We start from the raw sequence: 20,361 nt of genomic DNA, 5'->3' as shown, positions 1-20,361 counted from the left end.
ACTTTTATTTGTGAATGACTAGCACATACTAGGAACTAAGAGCTAGGAATACAAGGGAGCATGACAGACATGGCTCCCGCTTTCAAAGTTTTTTGTCAGGTAGGAAAGTTATCTAAGTGAAATAAACATTTTTGATGATGAAAGCACCAGTGGGTCACCCAGCCTAGTGCAAGTGATGCTTGAATTAATTCTTCAAGTAGTGGTTAGCAAACTTTTCTTGTAAAAGGCCCAGACAGTACACAATTTAGCTTCTGGGGCATTTGGCCTTTATTGCAAATGTTTGAAGCCGCCACTATCGTGTCAAAGCAGCCACAGACTATACATAAAGGAATGAGCTCAGCTATGTTCCAAAATGTAATATAAAAGGCAGTGCTGGGCTAGGTTTGGCTTGCCAGCCATACTTTGCTAATTCCTGATGTAAAGGAAGAAAATGAATGAATGTGAGAACCAAATACTATGTTCCAGGAAGGGAAGCTGGGCAGGGAAGAAGAGAATGAATTCTTGTGGGTCCTAACAAACAGATGTTCAACATTGATGAGGATAAGGACTGCACTATATCCCTGGCACTTAATACAGGGCTTAGCACATAGAAGATAATCAATCAACATTTGTTAACCAACTATTGCTGGAATAAAAGAGTGAAAGAGGAGAAGGCACAGAGGGAGAAGCAAGGAACAGGTCACTAATGACCCTCCAAGCCATGTTAAGGCATCTGAACTCACGAGGCAATCATTGGAATATTTTGAGAAAATTTCCTTTTTAAAAAGATGCTAACTGCAGTGTGGGAAATGGATTAAAAGGGAAGAAAAAAAAATTAGAAACTGTGGCAGTTTTTAGAGCTGAGAATGCCTTGGACAATGGTAGTAGCAACAGGAATATGAAAGTAAACAGACTGAAAGGCATTAAAGAGACATCACTAATAATACTTTGTGTCTGGTTAGATATGTGAGGGGAAGGGCAGAGGGCCAATGTGTCCCATGTGGATGCTACTCATCACTCATCTCAGGGACATCACAGAAACATAGTTGGGGTGGGAAAGATGAAGCTGTGGACATACTAAAGTCTGAGGTGTCTTTGATACTTTCATGTTTAGAACTCAGCAAAAAGGGCTGAAAATGACAGGCCAGTCCTGCAGCATACTTTAAGAATAGTTAGGATCATCCAGGGTTATGATAAAATAAGGACAAAAAAAGTTTCTTGAGAGAATGAGAAGGCTGACGAGGAGTCTGAGTAAGAGTGGCCAACAAGTGGGGAGGATTACTAGGAGAACATACGACAAAATGAAGCCAGAGGCATGACAAGAAAGGTAAGGGCCCTGGCTGGTGTGGCTCAGTTGGTGGAACATTGTCCCATGCACTGAGAGGTTGCTGGTTCGATTCCTGGTCAGGGCACATGCCTGGGTTGTGGGCTCAATCCCCAGTAGGAGGCAATTGATCAATGTTACACTCCCACCTCAATGTTTCTCTCTTCTCCCTTCCTCTCTCTCTAAAAATCAATAAACTGCTAATGAATGAATGAATGAAAGAAAGAAAGAGAGAGAGAGAGAGAGAGAGAGAGAGAGAGAGAGAGAGAGAGAGAGAGAGAGAAGGAAGGAAGGAAGGAAGGAAGGAAGGAAGGAAGGAAGGAAGGAAGGAAGGAAGGAAGGAAGGAAGGAAGGAAGGAAAGAGGGAAGGAGGAAGGAGTTTAGTGGTATGTATTAATACTGAAAACTCAAGTCAGGTTTAGTCTGAGGAAGTGTCTACTAGATTTAAGGAGGCATAGCAGTTTTTAATGGAATGTTGGGATAGAAGTTTGGATAAGTGGAGAAGGTTAGAAGAACAAAGAAGTACTAGTAAATGAAGGACAGGTAGAGATGACCCTATAAAGATGTGTGGCTGAGAAGGAAAGGAGAAGGTAGGCGAAGGTCACTGGAGCTTGATCTTTGTAAGATATAATAATATTTACATGTAGAAAGAAAACAAAGTCAGTAGAAAGAGAGCGGTAAGAGAAAAGGATAAAGAAAGAATAATCAACGAGACCCTGAGAAGGCAGGGGCGCATGGGACCCACAGATGAAGTAGAGAACAATTCCACTCAGAGAGGAACAGGAACATTTCTTCCATAACAGAAGGAAATGAAGGAAGAATGGTTGTAGAGGCAGGCACGTTCAGGGGATGAATAGCAAGAGGTTTTGAACTTGTCAACTGATAGCTCCCATTTCTTCTGTGCAGTCAGAGTAAACAGCAAAGCGAGAAGGAAGATGAGCAGTGTGAAGAAAGCCGCAAGGTTTAGAAGAGATGCTAAGAAGATGGGGGAGAGGCTCTAAGGACACGATAGGATTTGAGGTGCATTAATATTCCCAGGTGAGGTTGCTAACCATGGGTTTATAGCAGTGTCACTCTGGAAGATGGTGAAGATTTCTTTAGCAACACTCAGCAGCCTGGGTATGACAAGTATTTGGATTCAACCTGAATCCATGCTCTGCCAGGTAATGTCATGAGTAGTTTAGCTCAAGGGTTTTATAAGAAGCCAAGGAATAACTTCCGATCCTGACCTCAAGCTACATGCAAACAAAGATACAGATACAGATGTATATCCAACTTGTAGGAGAAAAAGTAACTATTGTGTGTAAGTAACAGAATTTGAAAGCTAAGTAATGAATAAAGAAACCAAAGTACATTCTGTCTTACAAACTGCTACTGACAATGTTCAGGAAACATAAACTTTGATTTTTTAGAAGCCATGATGGGAACTTCATAGATAATCCAAAAAATTTCAAGAAAGACCAAAACTTAAAATTTTTTAGCCAGTAAAATTTTTAAATTATTCTTGTTTGATGCAATAATTGCATTTAAAAATAGAAACTTGGGATAGAATTAAAAAGCCTGTTGATTAGCACAAACAGAAATTGCTCATTTTATACCTTTGATATTGCTCCTGTATCTGATCTGCAATTTTCATTTTGTCCAAGAAGTTCTGAATTTCAGCTTTCTGGCGATTAATAATTTCCTTATATTTTGATAATTCATCTTCTGTTCTTAATCGTTCATCTTCTAGACATTTCACCTATCAAAATCATAACCAAGTTTAACTACAAACAATATTTTCTTGTTCCTTATTAGCTATTTCAGGTAGTGGTTACATATGAACAACCTAAGCTGAATTCTGAAGCAGTGTTAGTTAATGTGATGAAAACATAATGGGAAGTTAAAGTCCTGGGTTTCATCTCAGATTTCCTCTGATTTAGCCATGGGAATTTCAGTATGTCACTTTATTTTTGCTGAATCTCCATTTCTTCACCTGAAAAGAGGACATACCTCCACTACCTACCTCAAGGAACTGGCGTGGAGAACAAAGAAGTGTACGGGGAAAACACTTTGAAAATTACTGTGCTTGCCAACTCAAAGTGGTTACTTAAAAGCCTGTTTCTAAATAAATGAATGCTATACAATGGTACCATTTCACAATTACATTAAAAGAGGTATTAGTCTGACAATAAAGACAATAAACACTGAAAAGAACTTAACAGATTGTTAGAAATTAAAACTGTATACAAGACTATTAAATATACCCAGTAGAAGTAAAAAGAAACTCTATTATTTTCTCATAGTCACGGTTCTAAAATCCAATTATCTTTCCAATCAATTTGCTGATAAGACTGCCTTTGGATCAGAGGCCCAAGGATAAGTTATAGATCCAGCAAATGTGTTAAAAAACAGGAATGTTGGGAACACTTGGAGGGGGTTGAAGTGGAAGACATTCTCATTTCCGTAAGAGAGTCCATTTTATTGCTAGGGAATTGATATTCTACCCCTATGAGTTCTTTCATTTTAGAAAACTTCTAATTAAATACCCTTTCCCCAACAGTTTAAAAATCAGAATGAGTCCAAAATTAAAAATGTTTACCCTTCATCTTGAGTCACGACCAAAGATCTAATTACCTTTGTTCTCAGTGTCCGTAGCTCATCCATGCCCTCCTTAAATGTCCTCTTCAGATCCTCCAGTTCCTTGATTTTGGCATGATGCATCTTTTAGAAAGTTTAAAAGAAACCACAGATCATTATGTACTAAACTAGATCCTGCTCCTCCCAAAGGCTTTAAAAGTAGATGACAATGAGTACTCATTATTTCTCTCCTGTATTTATTACACAATCTAGGGCAGTGGTCGGCAAACTCATTAGTCAACAGAGCCAAATATCAACAGTACAACGATTGAAATTTCTTTTGAGAGCCAAATTTTTTAAACTTAAACTATATAGGTAGGTACATTGTTATTAACTTAATTAGGGTACTCCTAACGCTTAGGAAGAGCCACACTTAAGGGGCCAAAGAGCCGCATGTGGCTCGCAAGCCGCAGTTTGCCGACCACGAATCTAGGGTATACAAAAAATTACTCACCTCTAGCTGGTCAGATTTTTCCTGCATTTGTTTTTCAAGCTCTCCTTTTGTGACTCTGAGCTTGGCATCAAGCTCATTTGATTTAATTTCTTCTGACTCCTAATGGGAAATAAATTTTAAAGGAATGATTTAATTTTTAAAGTTTTATACTTTGAAAAGTAAAGAAGGCTTTTGCAATTAAGTGTGTTAATTAAGAAATACATAGGATATATATCTACAAATGATTACTTCATTGGAAGACTTTAAATATGTTAATTTTGCAAGAACAAGAATTGCATACCTAAGATATGTAACGTAATACACAGTGGTTTTTTTGAACTTATACATCTACAAACATGTACTCTTTATTCTTCTGATGTTTTCTAGTGTTTTTATCTAGTTAATGAGATCTCTAGATAAGCTACAAGTACTTTGACATCAGAAATAAACCTGTGCTTTATTTAATTGACCTACCAAATACATCCCACACTTCAAATATTACAGATACAACCTTTAATGAAACATTATTAATATTGGCATAATTTGTTACTAATCTATTTGAAAAGTTAAGCATACCTGGTATGTTTTTATCATATCCTGACAATTTTTTCGTATCTGATCTGCTTCTTCCTTTGCTTGGGTTAACTTTGTTGTTGTCTCTTTGAGTTTATCTTTGGTTTCCTGCATTGATAAAAAGACAGTGACAAACGTGGGCACAATGATGTGATGAATGGTAGGAACAATGACCAGGGCAGAGAAAGTTTTTGTCTCAGCACTGCCACTGAGGGGCCGAATAATTAAAGCCATTAAATAAAGTTAAATTTCATAAGGTTCTCAGCAAATCACTAGAATTTACTAACTAACCTGGTAAGACAACAAGAGTACACAGCGAAGACAATTCTTTGGTTATGGCCGTGGTATCTATTAAAAACTGCTTTCTTAAAGATTCATGCTGCAGTTTGGTTTCTATTCCTAACCACTCTCCTGAAACAACAATTCTGAAGGTTTGTAGGGACTACTCTCTCGTCAGATTCAATTACTTCCTTTTTCTCCTTTCTTCTTCTTCTTGACTTTGCTCCAGTTCTGACCACTCCCTACTCATTGAACATCCTTCCTGTTTCCATTACAAGACAGTCTGCTGTTCTGTCCCTCTTCATTGCTGCCTTCTCTAGCTCCTCAACTGCCTTTCTGTTTCCTGTGGCGATTTCCCAAGATCCATCCCTGCCCTCAGCTCTTTCTCCATATTCTGCAGAGTCCACATCCAGTCCCAGGGGTCTGGCTATCATGTTGATTTCAAATGAAAACATCTCTTCCTCACAGCTCCCCTTCAGAAAGGGGCAAATGCTGCTCTTGTGCTTCCCATCGATGGAATCCAGGGCATCCCTGGATTGTAACAACTGGCACAGTGGACCACAGCTTATGTGTTTTCCCCTTTGGGAAGCAGCACCTAGCTCAGAACTTGCCCCTTAATAATGGTGCAAGTAACGTTTGTTGAATTAATAAAGGAAACATAATATATAAACCTTCTGTTCTAGTTAGGGTGGTCTTCCCAAATACCAATAGTTTTTCCCTTTTTTTCTTATTGTTCCTCCACTTGTAATACCTTTCCTTTCATCTCTTGAACCACCTATACTTCATCTATCCTTCACATACTGCTTCTTATATGTCATTTGTTTTTGTATAAACCTAGCATACAATTAAGTATTTAATTATATACTTTTAGTTGCTGTTTATAATAGTAATTTGACTTGTACTAAAATTCAGTGTCACTTTTAAAATATAAATATTTGGAGACTTTTTCTAATATATATATACTTTTTAAATGTTAGAATATTATTCCAACAAGAGGACACAGAGAGAGAAACTTTATCTGGTGTCCCCTCCCCCCAACTTCTATATGATCAGTAACTAAAACAGAGTCTGACACACAGGAGGTACTTCATTCACTCAAAAAATAGCAATTGAGAGATTTCTATATGCCAAATAAATACTTATTAAATAAATAACTGAATAAGAGAAAAGTGAGAATCACATTAAATGTATGTTGATTAAGGTATTAACTACGTTTCACTTACTGATTCATTCATTCAGTATTCATTGAGCAACTACCATGTACCAGGCACTGTACTATGCTCTGGGGAAACAGTGGTGCTTAAAAAAAACAGACAAAATCTCTACTCTCACAAGCTGATATTCTAGATGAAGGTACATAATAAATAAAACACATAAGTGAAAATGTTTATTAGATAGTGACAAATGCTAAGGAGTAAAAATAAAGACATGAGAAAGTCTGGGGGCAGGTGTTGAAAATTCAGAGAGTGTAGCCAGGGAACCTTCCATTGGGAACGATGGGTGAAGACTTGAGAGCAGTCAGCAAGATTTGCTAAGGGACTAGATATGGTAACTGAGAACTCAAGGCTAAATCTAAGGTTCGCAATCACCAAATACGCAGGCCCAGGCTATCCTACAAGAGTCACTAAATTAAACTTTATGCCTCACTAACTATTACTGCATTTGCTTTTAAAACTGATTCTAATGATTTTTCCATTGCATCACAGTACTTACCTTGTGCAAATCCATTTCCACTTTTAATTTGTTTTGTGCCCATTTTACTTTAATGATGTGAGAGTTGATCTCTTCCTTTAGTTTGTCTATTTCTCTGATGAGTCTAGTAGTTTCACCTTCCTAAAATAATACCACTAGGTCATATTTTTCATTTTACAATCAACCAATTATTTGTGTATGTTTATACCACCTCGAAATAATCAATACAATAACACAATAATTCAGAAGATGGCACATTATTATGGCCTATAAGCCATAAAACTGATTTAAAGTGAAAATCATAAGAGAGCAGTAAAATCCTAAATCCTGTTTACAGACATAATTAACATATAACTTAACCAACTAGATATGTTGCAAGTACAAGCATACCTTTATTCTTCTCAACCACCTGGCTTTAAGGTAAAATAAGAATTAAATTGGTTTTGCCAGAATTTCTGAGACAATGACAACTTTCCTGAACTAAAAGTTAATTAATAAAAAAATAACATTAGCCTGGCCAGCATGGCTCAGTGGTTGAGCATCAACCTATGAACCAGGAGGTCACAGTTCGATTCCGGTCAGGGCACATGCCTAGGTTGCAGGATCAACCCCAGTGTGGGCATGCAGAAAGCAGCGATCAATGAATCTCTCATCACTGATGTTTCTCTCTCTCTCTCTCTCTCTCTCTCTCTCTCTCTCTCTCTCTCTCTCTCTTTCTCCCTCTTCCTTCTTCTCTTAGATCAATAAAAACATATTTAAAAATAATAACCTTCATCATCAAGAAGTGATAATCCACTGGAAATGAGACCATGCAATCAGGCTGCTAGTTAACGCAAGGACTCTGAATAGCTCAGTAATTAAATCTCTTCGGACAGCGGAAACCGTTTTGGCTCAGTGGATAGAGCATCAGCCTGCGGACTGAGAGGTCCCAGGTTCGATTCCGGTCAAGGGCATATACCTGGGTTGTGGGCACATCCCCAGTGGGAGATGTGCAGGAGGCAGCTGATCGATGTTTCTCTCTCATTGATGTTTCTGACTCTCTCTCTCTCTCTCTCTCTCTCTCTCTCCCTTCCTCTCTGTAAAAAATCAATAAAATATGTTTATAAAAAAAAATCTCTTCGGACAGCATCTAAGAACAATGTTTGTTTGTTTATTTTGTTAATCCTCACCCAAGGACATTTTTTCCATTGATTTTTAGAGAGAGTGGAAGGGATGGGTAGAGACAGAGAGAAACACTGATTGGTTGCCTCCCACACACACCCCAACTGGGGCTGAGGATCCTGCAACTGAGGTACATGCCCTTGACTAGAATTGAACTCGAGACCCTCAGTCCATGGGCCAATGCTCTAACCACTGAGAAAAATTGGCTAGGGCTAAGAACATGTTTTTTTACCCAAAAAAATGCAAATTCTATTCTATATGAGTAAGTGTTACATTAGGATTCTGGTTAAATGATACTTATTAAACCATTCACACTTTGACACTATTATATATCTTGCCAAAATCTTCCTTTGAGGCACAAACTAATTTCTTCAACATATAGATTTAATGAAAAAGTTGTTTAAAATATTTATCAAGAAAAAGTTATCTAATAAACAACATGTTAATTTCTCATCTTTTTCCAGTAACATTTTCCGCACACAGATAACAACTGGAATTACTAAAGCATTCATATACTTAGAAGATAAACTAAACAACTTGATGTTTAATAGTGGTTTAACCATGGTAAGTTATGATTCTCTGATTAAGAAAAAGCAAACAGAATACATTTCAAATAAGGTACAATAGCGCAAGTTATACCTTTGTTTCATACAGTTGGTGCAAACGTCCTTTCTCTTGAGAAAGCAACTTAATTTTGTTAGTGTTTTTCTCAGTTTCTTTATTTGCATCTCTAAGTTTCCTCTCAAGTATCTCTTTTTCCTTTCGGAGGTCTAAAGCTTCTTTCTCACCTCTTACATACTTCATTATCATTGCTTCTTTTTCCTGGCGAGCCTCTTCACATTTCTTATTGGCCTTTGAAAAAAAGTACCTAGCATTAAATTTTTCAAATAAAGCTAAATTTTAAAATATTTTTCTATAATATTACCAATGTATTTTTTGGTTTTGGAACATTCCCAGGACCTGTGTCGTGAAATTTTAAAAAGGAAAGGAAAAATTCAAAATTATAGATAAACAATAAACAAATTAATGTCACTAATACTTATTTTACCCTTTCCCATTCCTTTTATTTTGGCTGATATGGCTGCTATTTTCTATTTACTTCCCTGGATCCACTTTCCCACTCTTTCCCATCCACCCTGTGCTCCAGCAAGAGGACCTCAGACACCACAGCAACAAGTTTTCTTGCCTCAGACTTCCAGTTAGTTCAGCCAACAGAAGTCACTAGACAGAGATCAGGAGGGTAGGCAGAGAAGATCTGGCTCCTCCAGAGTCACCACAGGTTGGAAAGGAAACTGCTCTGGTCAGATGCTCTCTCTATACAACCACTGTCTCTGAGTTGAACAGCCTGTGCCCTTTCCTATTCCTTTAGCCCAGGGGTGGGGAATGTCCAGCTCTCAAGCCATATGAGGCCTGCAAAATCCTTCGGTCTGGCCCTGCCGAGGCATTAGGGGTGAGTTAATTAAATGTTTGATCAAATTTAGCAGGCTAATATTTCAGTTGATAATTTTGTATGGCCTATGAATGATGTCATAAATATCCAAATAGCCCCTGGCAGAAAAAAGGTTGCCCACCCCTGCTTTAGCCCAAAGAGCAATAATGGCTCCACCAGCAGCCCCAGGACCCTTCATTTTCCCTTGCTGGGCAACCTAAGTCTTGCCCATACCTTGTAAAAGTCCTTTTATTAAATTCTCCTCAAATCACTAGTTTCTGTTTTCTGCCAGGATGCTTACTGCACAGCTAACAATTTTCTAAAATCTATAAACTTAGCTCCCTCATCAAAAAAAAAGTATATAAAATATACTAATTAATGATCATCTGATTTCCTATATATGAAAAGCTTTCTAAAGTATTTCATATTTAATAAGAAATACCCACTTGAATTGTTACATCTATATACTCATTTCAAATTCCCTATTAGTGTAAGCTTCTACTCCAAATTCTAAAATTTTATACAAAAACTTCTACAGATAGCCCTTCAATTAAGTAATTTATAGTTTGTAAGTACAATGAAACACATACTTACTTAAGCTTTAGGGGTTTTCAATGGCAGATAATGGTAAGCACCAACTGATACTGTAAGTTGATGGTGCTATAGTGTCAGGATATTATAGGAAAAGCTCCTATGCTCTTATGAAAAGTGTCTGAAAAATATGTTCCCTGAAGTTCTGGTACAGCAGATAAGCACATCTAATAAATATTCAAATATTACACATACACATTTCCAGGTCCCACCCTAAAGAATGGCAGCACCCACTTCATGGAGCTGTTGGGAGTATTATGTCAGCCCATTTATAGGCACAGATAAAGGAAGAAGAGCCAGTAAAACTCTTTGGATTTGACCAGTTTAAGATGTTTATCACTGACTTCAATGAAGATAAAGCATGAACAAACAAGATAATCAATAGGATTCAATAGGCAACTAGAATTATTAGGCATATTAAACAGGGCAGAAAACAGTTATATAAAAAAAAGATATACAGTAAGATCTCCATCAAGTAGGGAAAAAAGTGTAAGAATATGTTGCCGAAACCGGTTTGGCTCAGTGGATAGAGCGTCGGCCTGCGGACTGAAGGGTCCCAGGTTCGATTCCGGTCAAGGGCATGTACCTGGGTTGCGGGCACATCCCCAGTAGGAGGTGTGCAGGAGGCAGCTGATCGATGTTTCTCTCTCATCGATGTTTCTGACTCTCTATCTCTTTCCCTTCCTCTCTGTAAAAAAATCAATAAAATATATTAAAAAAAAAAAAAATTTAAAAAAAAAAAAAAGAATATGTGTAACTTCTACAGGCATACGTAATAAGATACATAACAAAATATCAATTATTAGCTATGGACCAAGGACTGGGATATAAAGGGATTGGAGCAGGAAGGGAGAGGTACAAATGAAGAAGGACTTTCATTTTTCATTCTACACACTTCCTAAGTTATTAAACTATTTGTTGTAAGTAGCACATTATTTTTATATTGCTTTAGCATTTTTTAAAAGTTAATTTTTATAGGGATAAAATTATCCATTCCTAAAACACCACTGATGTCCAAAATCATCTAACAGGATTAGTTTACTTTCATAAACAAGAGAGAATCACCAGAAAGTTAATAATGATAATGACTTGAAAAATACCTGTTCCATCCGATGGGCCATCTCTTTGTGTAACTGCTGAACTGCATTTTTAGTTGCAGTATCTTGAGCTATTAGTTTATCTTTGGAAGCTTTAACTTCTTTATTAAGTTCCTCTATTTTTGATTCTAACTGTAAAGAAAATTATTTCCATATTATTTTTATAGCTGTATCAAAACAGACCATCACTACCTCAAATAAATATATACAATATAAACACAAGGAAAGCAACGAATATATTTCAAAAAGTAAATGTTAGCAATGTTTCTGTATCTCATTAGAATTAAGTTAATATAAATCTGGAGCAGATTCTGATTAGATGGATGGTAAGCTTTAGAGCAAGCATGTCAAACTCACAGCCTACAACGAATATTTTTGCATCCCAGCCAATATAATGGCATGTAAGAACCATTTTAATAAAAATTTTGTGACTTAATTTTTACAATATCCTGTTATACATATTCTATAAAAATAAAGCATAATATGCTAATTAGATCGGACAGCCATACGTCCTTCCGGACGACCTTCCAGACAAAGCCAGGACTACAAGGGCCAAGCCCCTTGCATGAATTTCATGCATTGGGCCTCTAGTTATTAATAACGAACTACAACGTTCGCTAATGACTGATTACTATAATTGTGTTGCATTCATTTCCCTTAAGCCCCTACGCACAGGCGCACCATTTCTCTCCTCTAATACTAGCAGCGAATATTTTAGCAGCCAATTGCCACGTCATTAGTTTTGAACAGACTTTTCTTGTGTGTGCAACAGGAAATATTTCACTTTCTGAGAACAAGAAAAATAGGTTTGTGTTACACTTATTAATTTGTGCAGTTATTCAGTGTCTGCTAAGTTAATGTTCAAGAAAAAATATTAATTTTCATTAAAACGTTCTATTATTTTATGTTAATGATTACTCATTTATTTCAGCCCTTTGCATGTCTCTACCTATGAAAATTGAAGCTTCTGTTGTTTTGCAGCCCATATAAATTTAAACCTTGTTTATTTGGCCCATGTTAGCCTTTGAGTTTAACATGCTTGCTCTAGAGTAATTACTATGGAAATAACTAAAAAGTATAGTGAAAATATCATAAAAGAAATGTAAATATTACATGCAAAAGAAAATAGTTAATAGATAAACAGGGGAACAAAAAAACATGAGACAAAAAATTAAAACTGGGAGATATAAATCCAACTGTTAATAATATTAAATGACAGCAAATTAAATAATAATATCAAATGGCAGAGACTGTCAGATGGGAATAAAAAAACAAGATCCCAAATATGTTGTCTACAAGAGATGCTTTAGATCTAAAGATATAAATAGACAAACTAAAAGGATGAAAAAAGTTGCTATTTGCATATATCATGCAAACAGCAAATGTAAGACAGTAAGAAAGTAAGAGTGCTACACTAAATATCAGACGGGCAGGCTGGGGGAGGGGCCATAGCAGTTGGTGGGCCAGCCCCACCCCCAATCGGGGTGGGGGGCGATCAGGGGTAGGGCCAGCCAGGGGGCGGGGCTGAGGGCAGTTGGCTGGTCAGCCCCGCCCCCTGGTCGACACTCCTGGTCAAACTCCCAGTCGAGGGGACAATTTGCATATTAGCCTTTTATTATATAGGATTATCTATTATCTACTATTATTCTCATTATATAACTTTCTGTGAAAGATGACACAAAAGACTCTTAAGGCTAGAATGCTTCTAATCCTGTCTATAGAAGAAAAAGCAGCTCAAAAAAATAAAGAGCAGCTCAATTTTGCTACTAGTCTAAATATTCACTTTACTGATCCATGAAGAAAGGAATTAGGGAAGAAGTGGGGGGGGGGGGAGAAGGGAGGGAGAAAAAGGGGAGGTGAAGAAAGATAAGGCTGGGGAAGCCAGCTAGCCAGATAAAATCTGAAGTAGGAGAGCCAAAGTTCACAGTATAGTTAATATTAAACTATAAGCTTAAAAATATTCTAATAGCATATATAAATTTTTATATATTGTTTTTTCCTTTAATTGGTAAAAACAGTCTATTTGCCAAATCAAATCGTCTTCTCAGATTTCTACCAATATAGAATACAATCACAGATCACATAAAAATATTGATTCCCATTTCATAAGAGAATGCTTTACATACCAAGCAACCCTCTAACTTAAAAGGCAAAACTTTTATTTATACACAAATTTCCAGGAATGTACTTATTTTATAAATTAGAGGCCCAGTGTGCACTTGGGGGTTCCCTCAGTCCGGCTTGTGCCCTCTTGCAGTCCAGGAGCACTCGGATGATGTCCGACTGACAGCTTAGGCCATCATTAGTCAGACATCATTAGCACTGCTGGCTTCAGGCTGAGCGGTGCTCCCCATGGGAGCACACTGACCACCAGGGGGCAGCTCCTGCATTGAGGGTCTGCCCCCTGGTTGTTAGTGTGCATCATAGCAACCGGTCGTTCTGCTGTTTGATTTGCATATTAGCCTTTTATTATATAGGATTGAAATGTAGTCTTTAAAGATTTGTCTTTTTACCTGTTTAATTGTGTTCATATGCTGCTTCTCTGTTTCTGTTCTTTTTTTTAGTTCTTCTCTTAAATTGTCTTTTTCTGAACATATATCTAAAATGAGCTCCTGATGCTTCTTATTTTCTTTAATTAACCTAAATATGAAAAGGACAGTATAAGTAAGACATAATTTAAAAAGGAGATATGGAATATAATCTGTATGCAGATTAGGGTGTAGATACTTATGACTAATAAAGCAACATTCCTAAGAAATCCTTTTGTAATAACACATTACACTTTGGGGGAAAAAAAAAATTCTCTGGCCAATCAGACTATTAACATTTTTCTAGAAATCTGTATATTCCAAATCAAGTGAATATGCTCAGAAAAAAACACACCACACTCTTTTAAGCTTATGTCTTTGGGCATCACAATTATGAACTTCATCCCTTCAGCACTTGAATCCGTTCAGATCAGCAATCCTCAAAGAGGGGTAATTTTGCCCCTCCCTGTATTTGTCTGGAGACATTTTTGGTTGCCACAACAGGGATGGCGATTGCTACTGGCTTCTTGTGAGTGGAGGCCTGGGACACTAAACATCTTATAAACAAAGAATGACCTAGCCCCAAACATCAACAGTGCTGAGGTTGAGAAATCTTACTTTAGATTTTAAAAATACTTTACTGCTATTTTAATAGTTATAGAAGAGTAGTCCATGTAAAATAGCAAAAGCTTAAGCAGACATTTAATTTGAATCCCCTAGAAAAGTATAAATAAACCTTAAAAATTACCTGCAATAAGGTCAGATATCTAAGAAGGTTAACAGCTAATATTTTAGGATTATTAATAGCAACAGCTATTACTTAAAAGTTATTGCACAATTACTACTTACTAAGTTTAGCTTTAATTGCATTTCATTTAATACTCAAGTTTATGAAATAATAATTATCTTTTTAATGAATTTTTTAAAAAAACCTGAAGCCTAGAACGTGTTCCAGTTCATACAGCTAGTAAGTGGTTGAACTGAGATTTAAACCCAGATATAATTCTTTAGCCCAGGTCTTTATATCTACTTTGAAGATCTCTCATTTCACTCAACAAATGCTTATAGGGGTACCTACTATGTACCTATATTATTCTGCATTTTAAAAGTCCATCAGCAAACCACCCCTGCCCACAGGGAGCTTACATTCTAAGGGAGAATATTAAAATAAACAACAAATAGGTGTATAATAAAATCCCTGGTAGTGATTAAATCCTATTAACAAAGCTAAAGGAAGGAAGGCTCTAGGACAGACAGTAACTTGAGCTGTGATTTTTAGATAAGGTGGTCAGGGTAGGCCTTTCTAAGGACCACAGGACTACAGTGAGGAAGAAAATCATGCAAATATTTGGAAAAGAGAAAAATGTAACATTCATGAAAATTTAAGACAAAGGAACTGAAAGGCAGTTTTAGAACTAACCTGAGTCATGAAGCATTTAATTGAGTTAAAAACATTGTATAACAAAGGATTAACCAAGATTTAAAATGACAATATCTGACACTTTTATAATGCCTTACTATACACAAAACAATCTCATCAGGTAAGTATCACCCCCCTCATACGGAAGGATAATCTTTGACTCAGAGGTTGATTTGGCTGGAAAAAGGGCTTGCAAATGGCAGTGGGCATCTTCCAACTCTGGGACTCTGACCAGAACTGTGCTTACCCGTCTACCATGCTGCCACTGTCCAGACAGGAGAGACTAAAAGAGAGGAATTAAATTTAACTAGAAAATTAGGAATATAGAAAATTAATAACCTGTAACTAATTCATTTCAGATACCACATTAAAAATCCTCTGAAATCAGACCAGGCTCAGATTTTAACTTTGCTATTTACTAGCAGGTGACCTTGAACAAATGCTTAATCTATTTGTGCTTCAGTCACTTCATCTGGAAAATATAACAGTTCATACCAAACAGGGTTGCTGTAAGTATTCTATGAGTTAAAATACGTAAAGTGCCAGGCATGATTAACAGCATGTTAAGTGTTTGCTGCTATTACTATTAAATGTTCATCTTATAATTTACAAGAGAGGCATGAAAGTGATTAAGAGTCCAGATCTAAGGAAAGTGGAAGAGGCATCAGGGATAATCTCAAAGGGAAGGTCTAAAAAAATAAGTAGAGATAGCAGGGACATGAGGAAGTTACCCTAAAAAGCAAGAATGGCAACAACACTGATGGTTTCAAGTACAAAGTCATATAGTTTATTCAAAATAGCAGCATTCCAGGAGGAATATGAGTGGGACTAGCGGGAATTAGTTTTGGGGTAGTATTAAAAAAGGCCTCGAAGTCTCAAAACAGATTTGTGCACTCATACTCACAGCAGCATTATTCACAATAGCCAAAAGCTGGAAGCAACCCAAATGTCCACTGGTTGATGAATGGATAAACAAAATGTGGTCTATACAGACAAAGAAGTATTACTCAGCCTTAAAAAGGAAGGAAATTCTGACACATGCTACAGTATGGATAAACCCTGAAGACAGGTGCTAAGTGAAATAAGCTGGTCACTAATGGCAAATTACTATATATGATTTCATTTATATGAAACATCAAGAGTAGTCAAACTCTTAGAAACAAAGTACAGTTGATCCTTGAAAACAGGGGGCTTGGGGCACAGGCCCTTGGGCAGTTGAAAATCCATGTATAACTTTTGATTCCCCCTAAAACTTAACTACTAATAGCCTACTGTCGACCAGAAGCCTTACTGACAATAAGCAGTCAATTAACAGATATTTTGTGTCATATGTATTATATACTGTATGCTAACAATAAAGTTAGCAAAAAGACAATGTTAAGAAAATCATAGGAAAACACATTCACAGTACTATACATATTTTTTAAAAATCCATGTAAAAATGGACCCACACAGTTCAAACCAGTGCTATTCAAGGGTCTGCTGTAGAATGGTGGTTGCTAAGGACTGGAAGCAGGGGGGAATAAGAAGTTGTTTAATTCATATAGAGTTTCAGATTTGCAAGAACAAAAAGCTAGATGCTCTGCAAGAAAGAAATGATATACTAAAAGTGTCTGCCAGGTGGCTCCCAACAACCGGCGCAAACATCAGCGGACAGATCTGGATCCTGGGCCCACCACCCACCTGGAGGGCCAATTGTATCCCGCCCCGCCCCCCTCGGGACAGGCACCAGACACAGGGCTTATGGCTGGCGAGTGCCGCTGTGGCGGTGCGAGCCTCTCCTGATCAGGACTGACTGGGCGCGAGCCCGTGGCAAGAGCAGCCGGACCAGGATGAGCAGGAGCAGCAGGCAGGATCAGCAGGCAGCAATGGACTGCTGGTTTCGGCCCAATCCCCGCAGGCCACACAGAGGGACCCCACCCATGCACGAATTTGTGCACAGGGCCTCTAGTGTGAATATAATTAACACTAGCCAACTGTACACTTAAAAAAATGTTTAAGATAGTAAATTTTATGTTGTCTATTTTATCACAATAGAAAATAAAAATGAAAAAATAAAAAAAAAGCCTTGGCCAGTGTTGCCCAGTAGTTGGGAGTGTCAGTCCTCGCATTGAAGGATTGAAGAGCACCTGTCTGGGTTGCAGGTTCACTCCCTGACCCCTAGTGGAGAGGCAACCAGTCAAAATGTTTCTCTCACATTGATGTTTCTCTCTCCTCTCCCCTTCCCCCTCCCTCCTTCCTTTCCACTCTGAAAAAGCAATGGGAAAAATATTCTCTGGTGAGGATTAACAGACAAAAGAAAAAAAAGAAGGGGTCTGGATGCGAGGAGATTAAAGGTCAATGAATAAACCACTGAAGGATAAGCTGGTTTGGAGAAGACTGATCCACTGAGCAAGATAATCGGAAACAGTAAAGACTGGAAGCAAGTTATGATAAAGGGCAATTACATATCCTGCAATATTTGAATTATGCTCTATTTCCTTCTGTCATCCTCCTCTGGTATGTAAACTTCCTCCTCCCCTTTCTCTACACACACCTCCCATTCCTGTATCATTTTTTAAAGAGAATCAGTCTGTATTTCACTGAAGGCTAGCATGTTTTATTTTCCTTTCTAAAAGGTTATAAAAGAGTACCTAATCATAAGTACCATTTACATATGTAAATCTAGAATAAAAATACAGGGTGATATAATACTATTAGAAAAAGATAAAGTGAAATTAAAACTTGTTAAGATATAAATTAACTCCACAAATACAAGAAGTCTAAAAATAACCATGTTCTTATTTACTGAATGATAATCAACCAATTCTTCTGTTCTCTACAGTTTAGTCTTTTTAAACCAATAAGTTTACAAGGAAGATTTTAAGAAAATTTTTAATTTTATGACTTCTCATTTCATTTTGAACTACTCTTCGTTTTGACATTATGCTTTACATTCTTTCAAACCTGAAAAATTTTAGTTGTCTTTATAAATATTTCTAGATCTTTAATACACTTACACCTTTTAATAAAATATTCCTTTAGACCAGTTGTTCTCAACCTTCTGGCCCTTTAAATACAGTTCCTCATGTTGTAACCCCAATCATAAAATTATTTTCCTTGCTACTTCATAACTGTAATGTTGCTACTGTTTTGAATCGAATTGTAAATATTTGATATGCAGGATGGTCTTAGGCGACCCCTGTGAAAGGGTCGTTCAACCGCCAAAGGGGTTGTGACCCACAGGTTGAGAACCACTACTTTAGACTTACATATTAAGACATGTAAAACAGAAATTTTAATCATATTCAAAATACTGACTTTATACATATGTTTATATATGCTAATATCTGACAGATCTATAGTACTAGGGACCCATTGCACGAATTCATGCACCAGCGGTGTCCCTCTGCCTGACCTGCAGGATCGGGCCAAAACCGTCTCTCTAACATCCCCCAAGGGGTCCCAGATTGTGAGAAGGTGCAGGCCAGGCCGAGGGACCCCACCAGTGCATGATGGGGGCCGCAGAGGGACACAGGAGGTTGCCCAGCCAGGGAGGGGCCACGAGAGGGCTCCAAGGTATGTCCCACCGATCTCGCTCAGTCCCGATCAGCCAGATCCCAGCAGCAAGCTAACCTACCGGTCAGAGCGTCTGCCCCCTGGTGGTCAGTGCACGTCATAATGAGCAGTTGAGTGGCCTTAGCATATCATTAGCATTTTATGCTTTGATTGGTTAAACGGCTGACCGGATGACCAGACACTTAGCATATTAGGCTTTTATTATATAGGATAGAGGTGGGCAAAAGTACGTTTACAGTTGTAAATATGCAAAACAGTCTATTCTTATATTATTATTAATTATTGTTATTTATTTTACAACTATAAACATTTTTGCCCACCCCATATAAAAACACTGATGCATACCTATTATTTCTAAAATAATACAAATAAAATACCACATTCTAAAAAAATAGACAAATTGAATAACTAACCAACAACATTTGCTTAATTAGTCAGTAAATACATATTTGTGGATCAACTACAATGTGTGTGGCTCTATTGTGGAATTAAAAATGGACAAGATGATACCATCCTTTAAAGAATGCCATCTTTAATTCCTGTGGAAAAAAATAACCTGAAAAAAAATTAAAAACTTACTTCTTTATGGTGTGTTCCTGCTGCAAATACTTATCTTGCACACACTTCTCAGACATAATTAATGCATGTTCTCCCTTATTCATTCCATTTGGTACTCGGTGTTCTGCAAAATCCGTAGATAAGAGCTCAGATTCTATTTCTTCTAACAAATCCTCTGATGTTGAAACATTCTTTATCTTTGAAATAAGTTTCTTGGTGCAGTCTGTATCATAGGGACTTTCTGAGTACGTCTTTTGACTAGCTGCTTCTGTCAAGGTGGAGGACCTTAATTCTGCCAATATTTGACTTACTGTCTGTTCGGTTTCATTTGTTTTCGAAACTTGCTTTGTAAAATCTCCACCAGGAAAATTAGCTACTTGTTCAGAATTTTCTGAGCATAAGTCTGTTTTAGAATCTTCACCTCCGCCATGATCTGGCATACAGTTCTCCTGTGCTCCAATTTGATTACTGCTTTCATTAGGCTGACATGAAGTTTTATCAAAGTTTAATGCCAATAGTTGGGACTCATTTTCTATGCTGCTGCTTTCTTCACCAGAAAACGAATTGCTTGAGTTTTCCTTTAGTTCAGATGTTTTCCCAATATTTTTATCAGAGGAAATGGAGGCTGTGTGCTCTGTCTCTGACATGCTGACTGGCACCAACTCACTCTGCATTTCTTCAAATCTGTTCCTGATCTTCTTTTTACATCTAAGAAAGCCAAAACATCAAAGTTTAAAAAACCAAAGTTTTTAAAAACCAAGACGCCCTATATATTTGCACATATTCCATGATGTGGAATAACTAAGACCATAGATTTGACCACTAAAAACTCTTTTAAAAGCCATTCTTTGAGAGAGAAAAATGAAAGACTAGGACTGCCAATCCACGTGTGCCACAACCAACAGGATAGTACAAAGTTTCGTACTCTTCCCTCCTTCAATTCAGTCATACAACGCCACTTCAGATGCAGTTTGGCACTCCTCAGTCACCCCCATAAGGTGCTGGATATGGACTAAGACTAGTAACTGGGAGATTAATGCCAAAGACGGTTTAAAATTCCTTCAGCTCCACAAGAGGAAAATGAGTGCCTCAATAATCTGTAGGAAAATATTAGGAAAAT

The 20,361-nt window shown here is 37.3% G+C and overlaps 1 protein-coding gene across 2 annotated transcripts in view; it reads right to left on the bottom strand.

Annotated features, from left to right (window-relative positions):
* CCDC186 (coiled-coil domain containing 186) overlaps positions 1-20,361 on the bottom strand; it is a 41,305-nt gene that overhangs the window by 11,013 nt on the left and 9,931 nt on the right. Inside the window, exons 2-10 of one of the 2 annotated variants that reach the window (XM_036335919.1) lie at positions 19,263-19,949; positions 13,691-13,817; positions 11,181-11,309; positions 8,700-8,912; positions 6,921-7,040; positions 4,932-5,036; positions 4,377-4,475; positions 3,920-4,006; positions 2,902-3,044 (exon numbers count right to left, since the gene is read on the bottom strand). In XM_036335919.1, coding sequence (XP_036191812.1) covers positions 2,902-3,044; positions 3,920-4,006; positions 4,377-4,475; positions 4,932-5,036; positions 6,921-7,040; positions 8,700-8,912; positions 11,181-11,309; positions 13,691-13,817; positions 19,263-19,915 — 1,676 coding nt within the window. In that variant the 5' untranslated portion in view covers positions 19,916-19,949. The remainder of the gene's footprint in view (positions 1-2,901; positions 3,045-3,919; positions 4,007-4,376; positions 4,476-4,931; positions 5,037-6,920; positions 7,041-8,699; positions 8,913-11,180; positions 11,310-13,690; positions 13,818-19,262; positions 19,950-20,361) is intronic. The other variant, XM_036335920.1, reaches the window with a different exon arrangement.

Source organism: Myotis myotis, unplaced genomic scaffold, assembly GCF_014108235.1.
Source record: "Myotis myotis isolate mMyoMyo1 unplaced genomic scaffold, mMyoMyo1.p scaffold_m19_p_15, whole genome shotgun sequence".
Lineage (NCBI taxonomy): Eukaryota > Metazoa > Chordata > Mammalia > Chiroptera > Vespertilionidae > Myotis > Myotis myotis.
The sequence above is the reverse complement of the archived record's forward strand: the minus strand, read 5'-3'. Positions and strand labels throughout refer to the sequence as shown.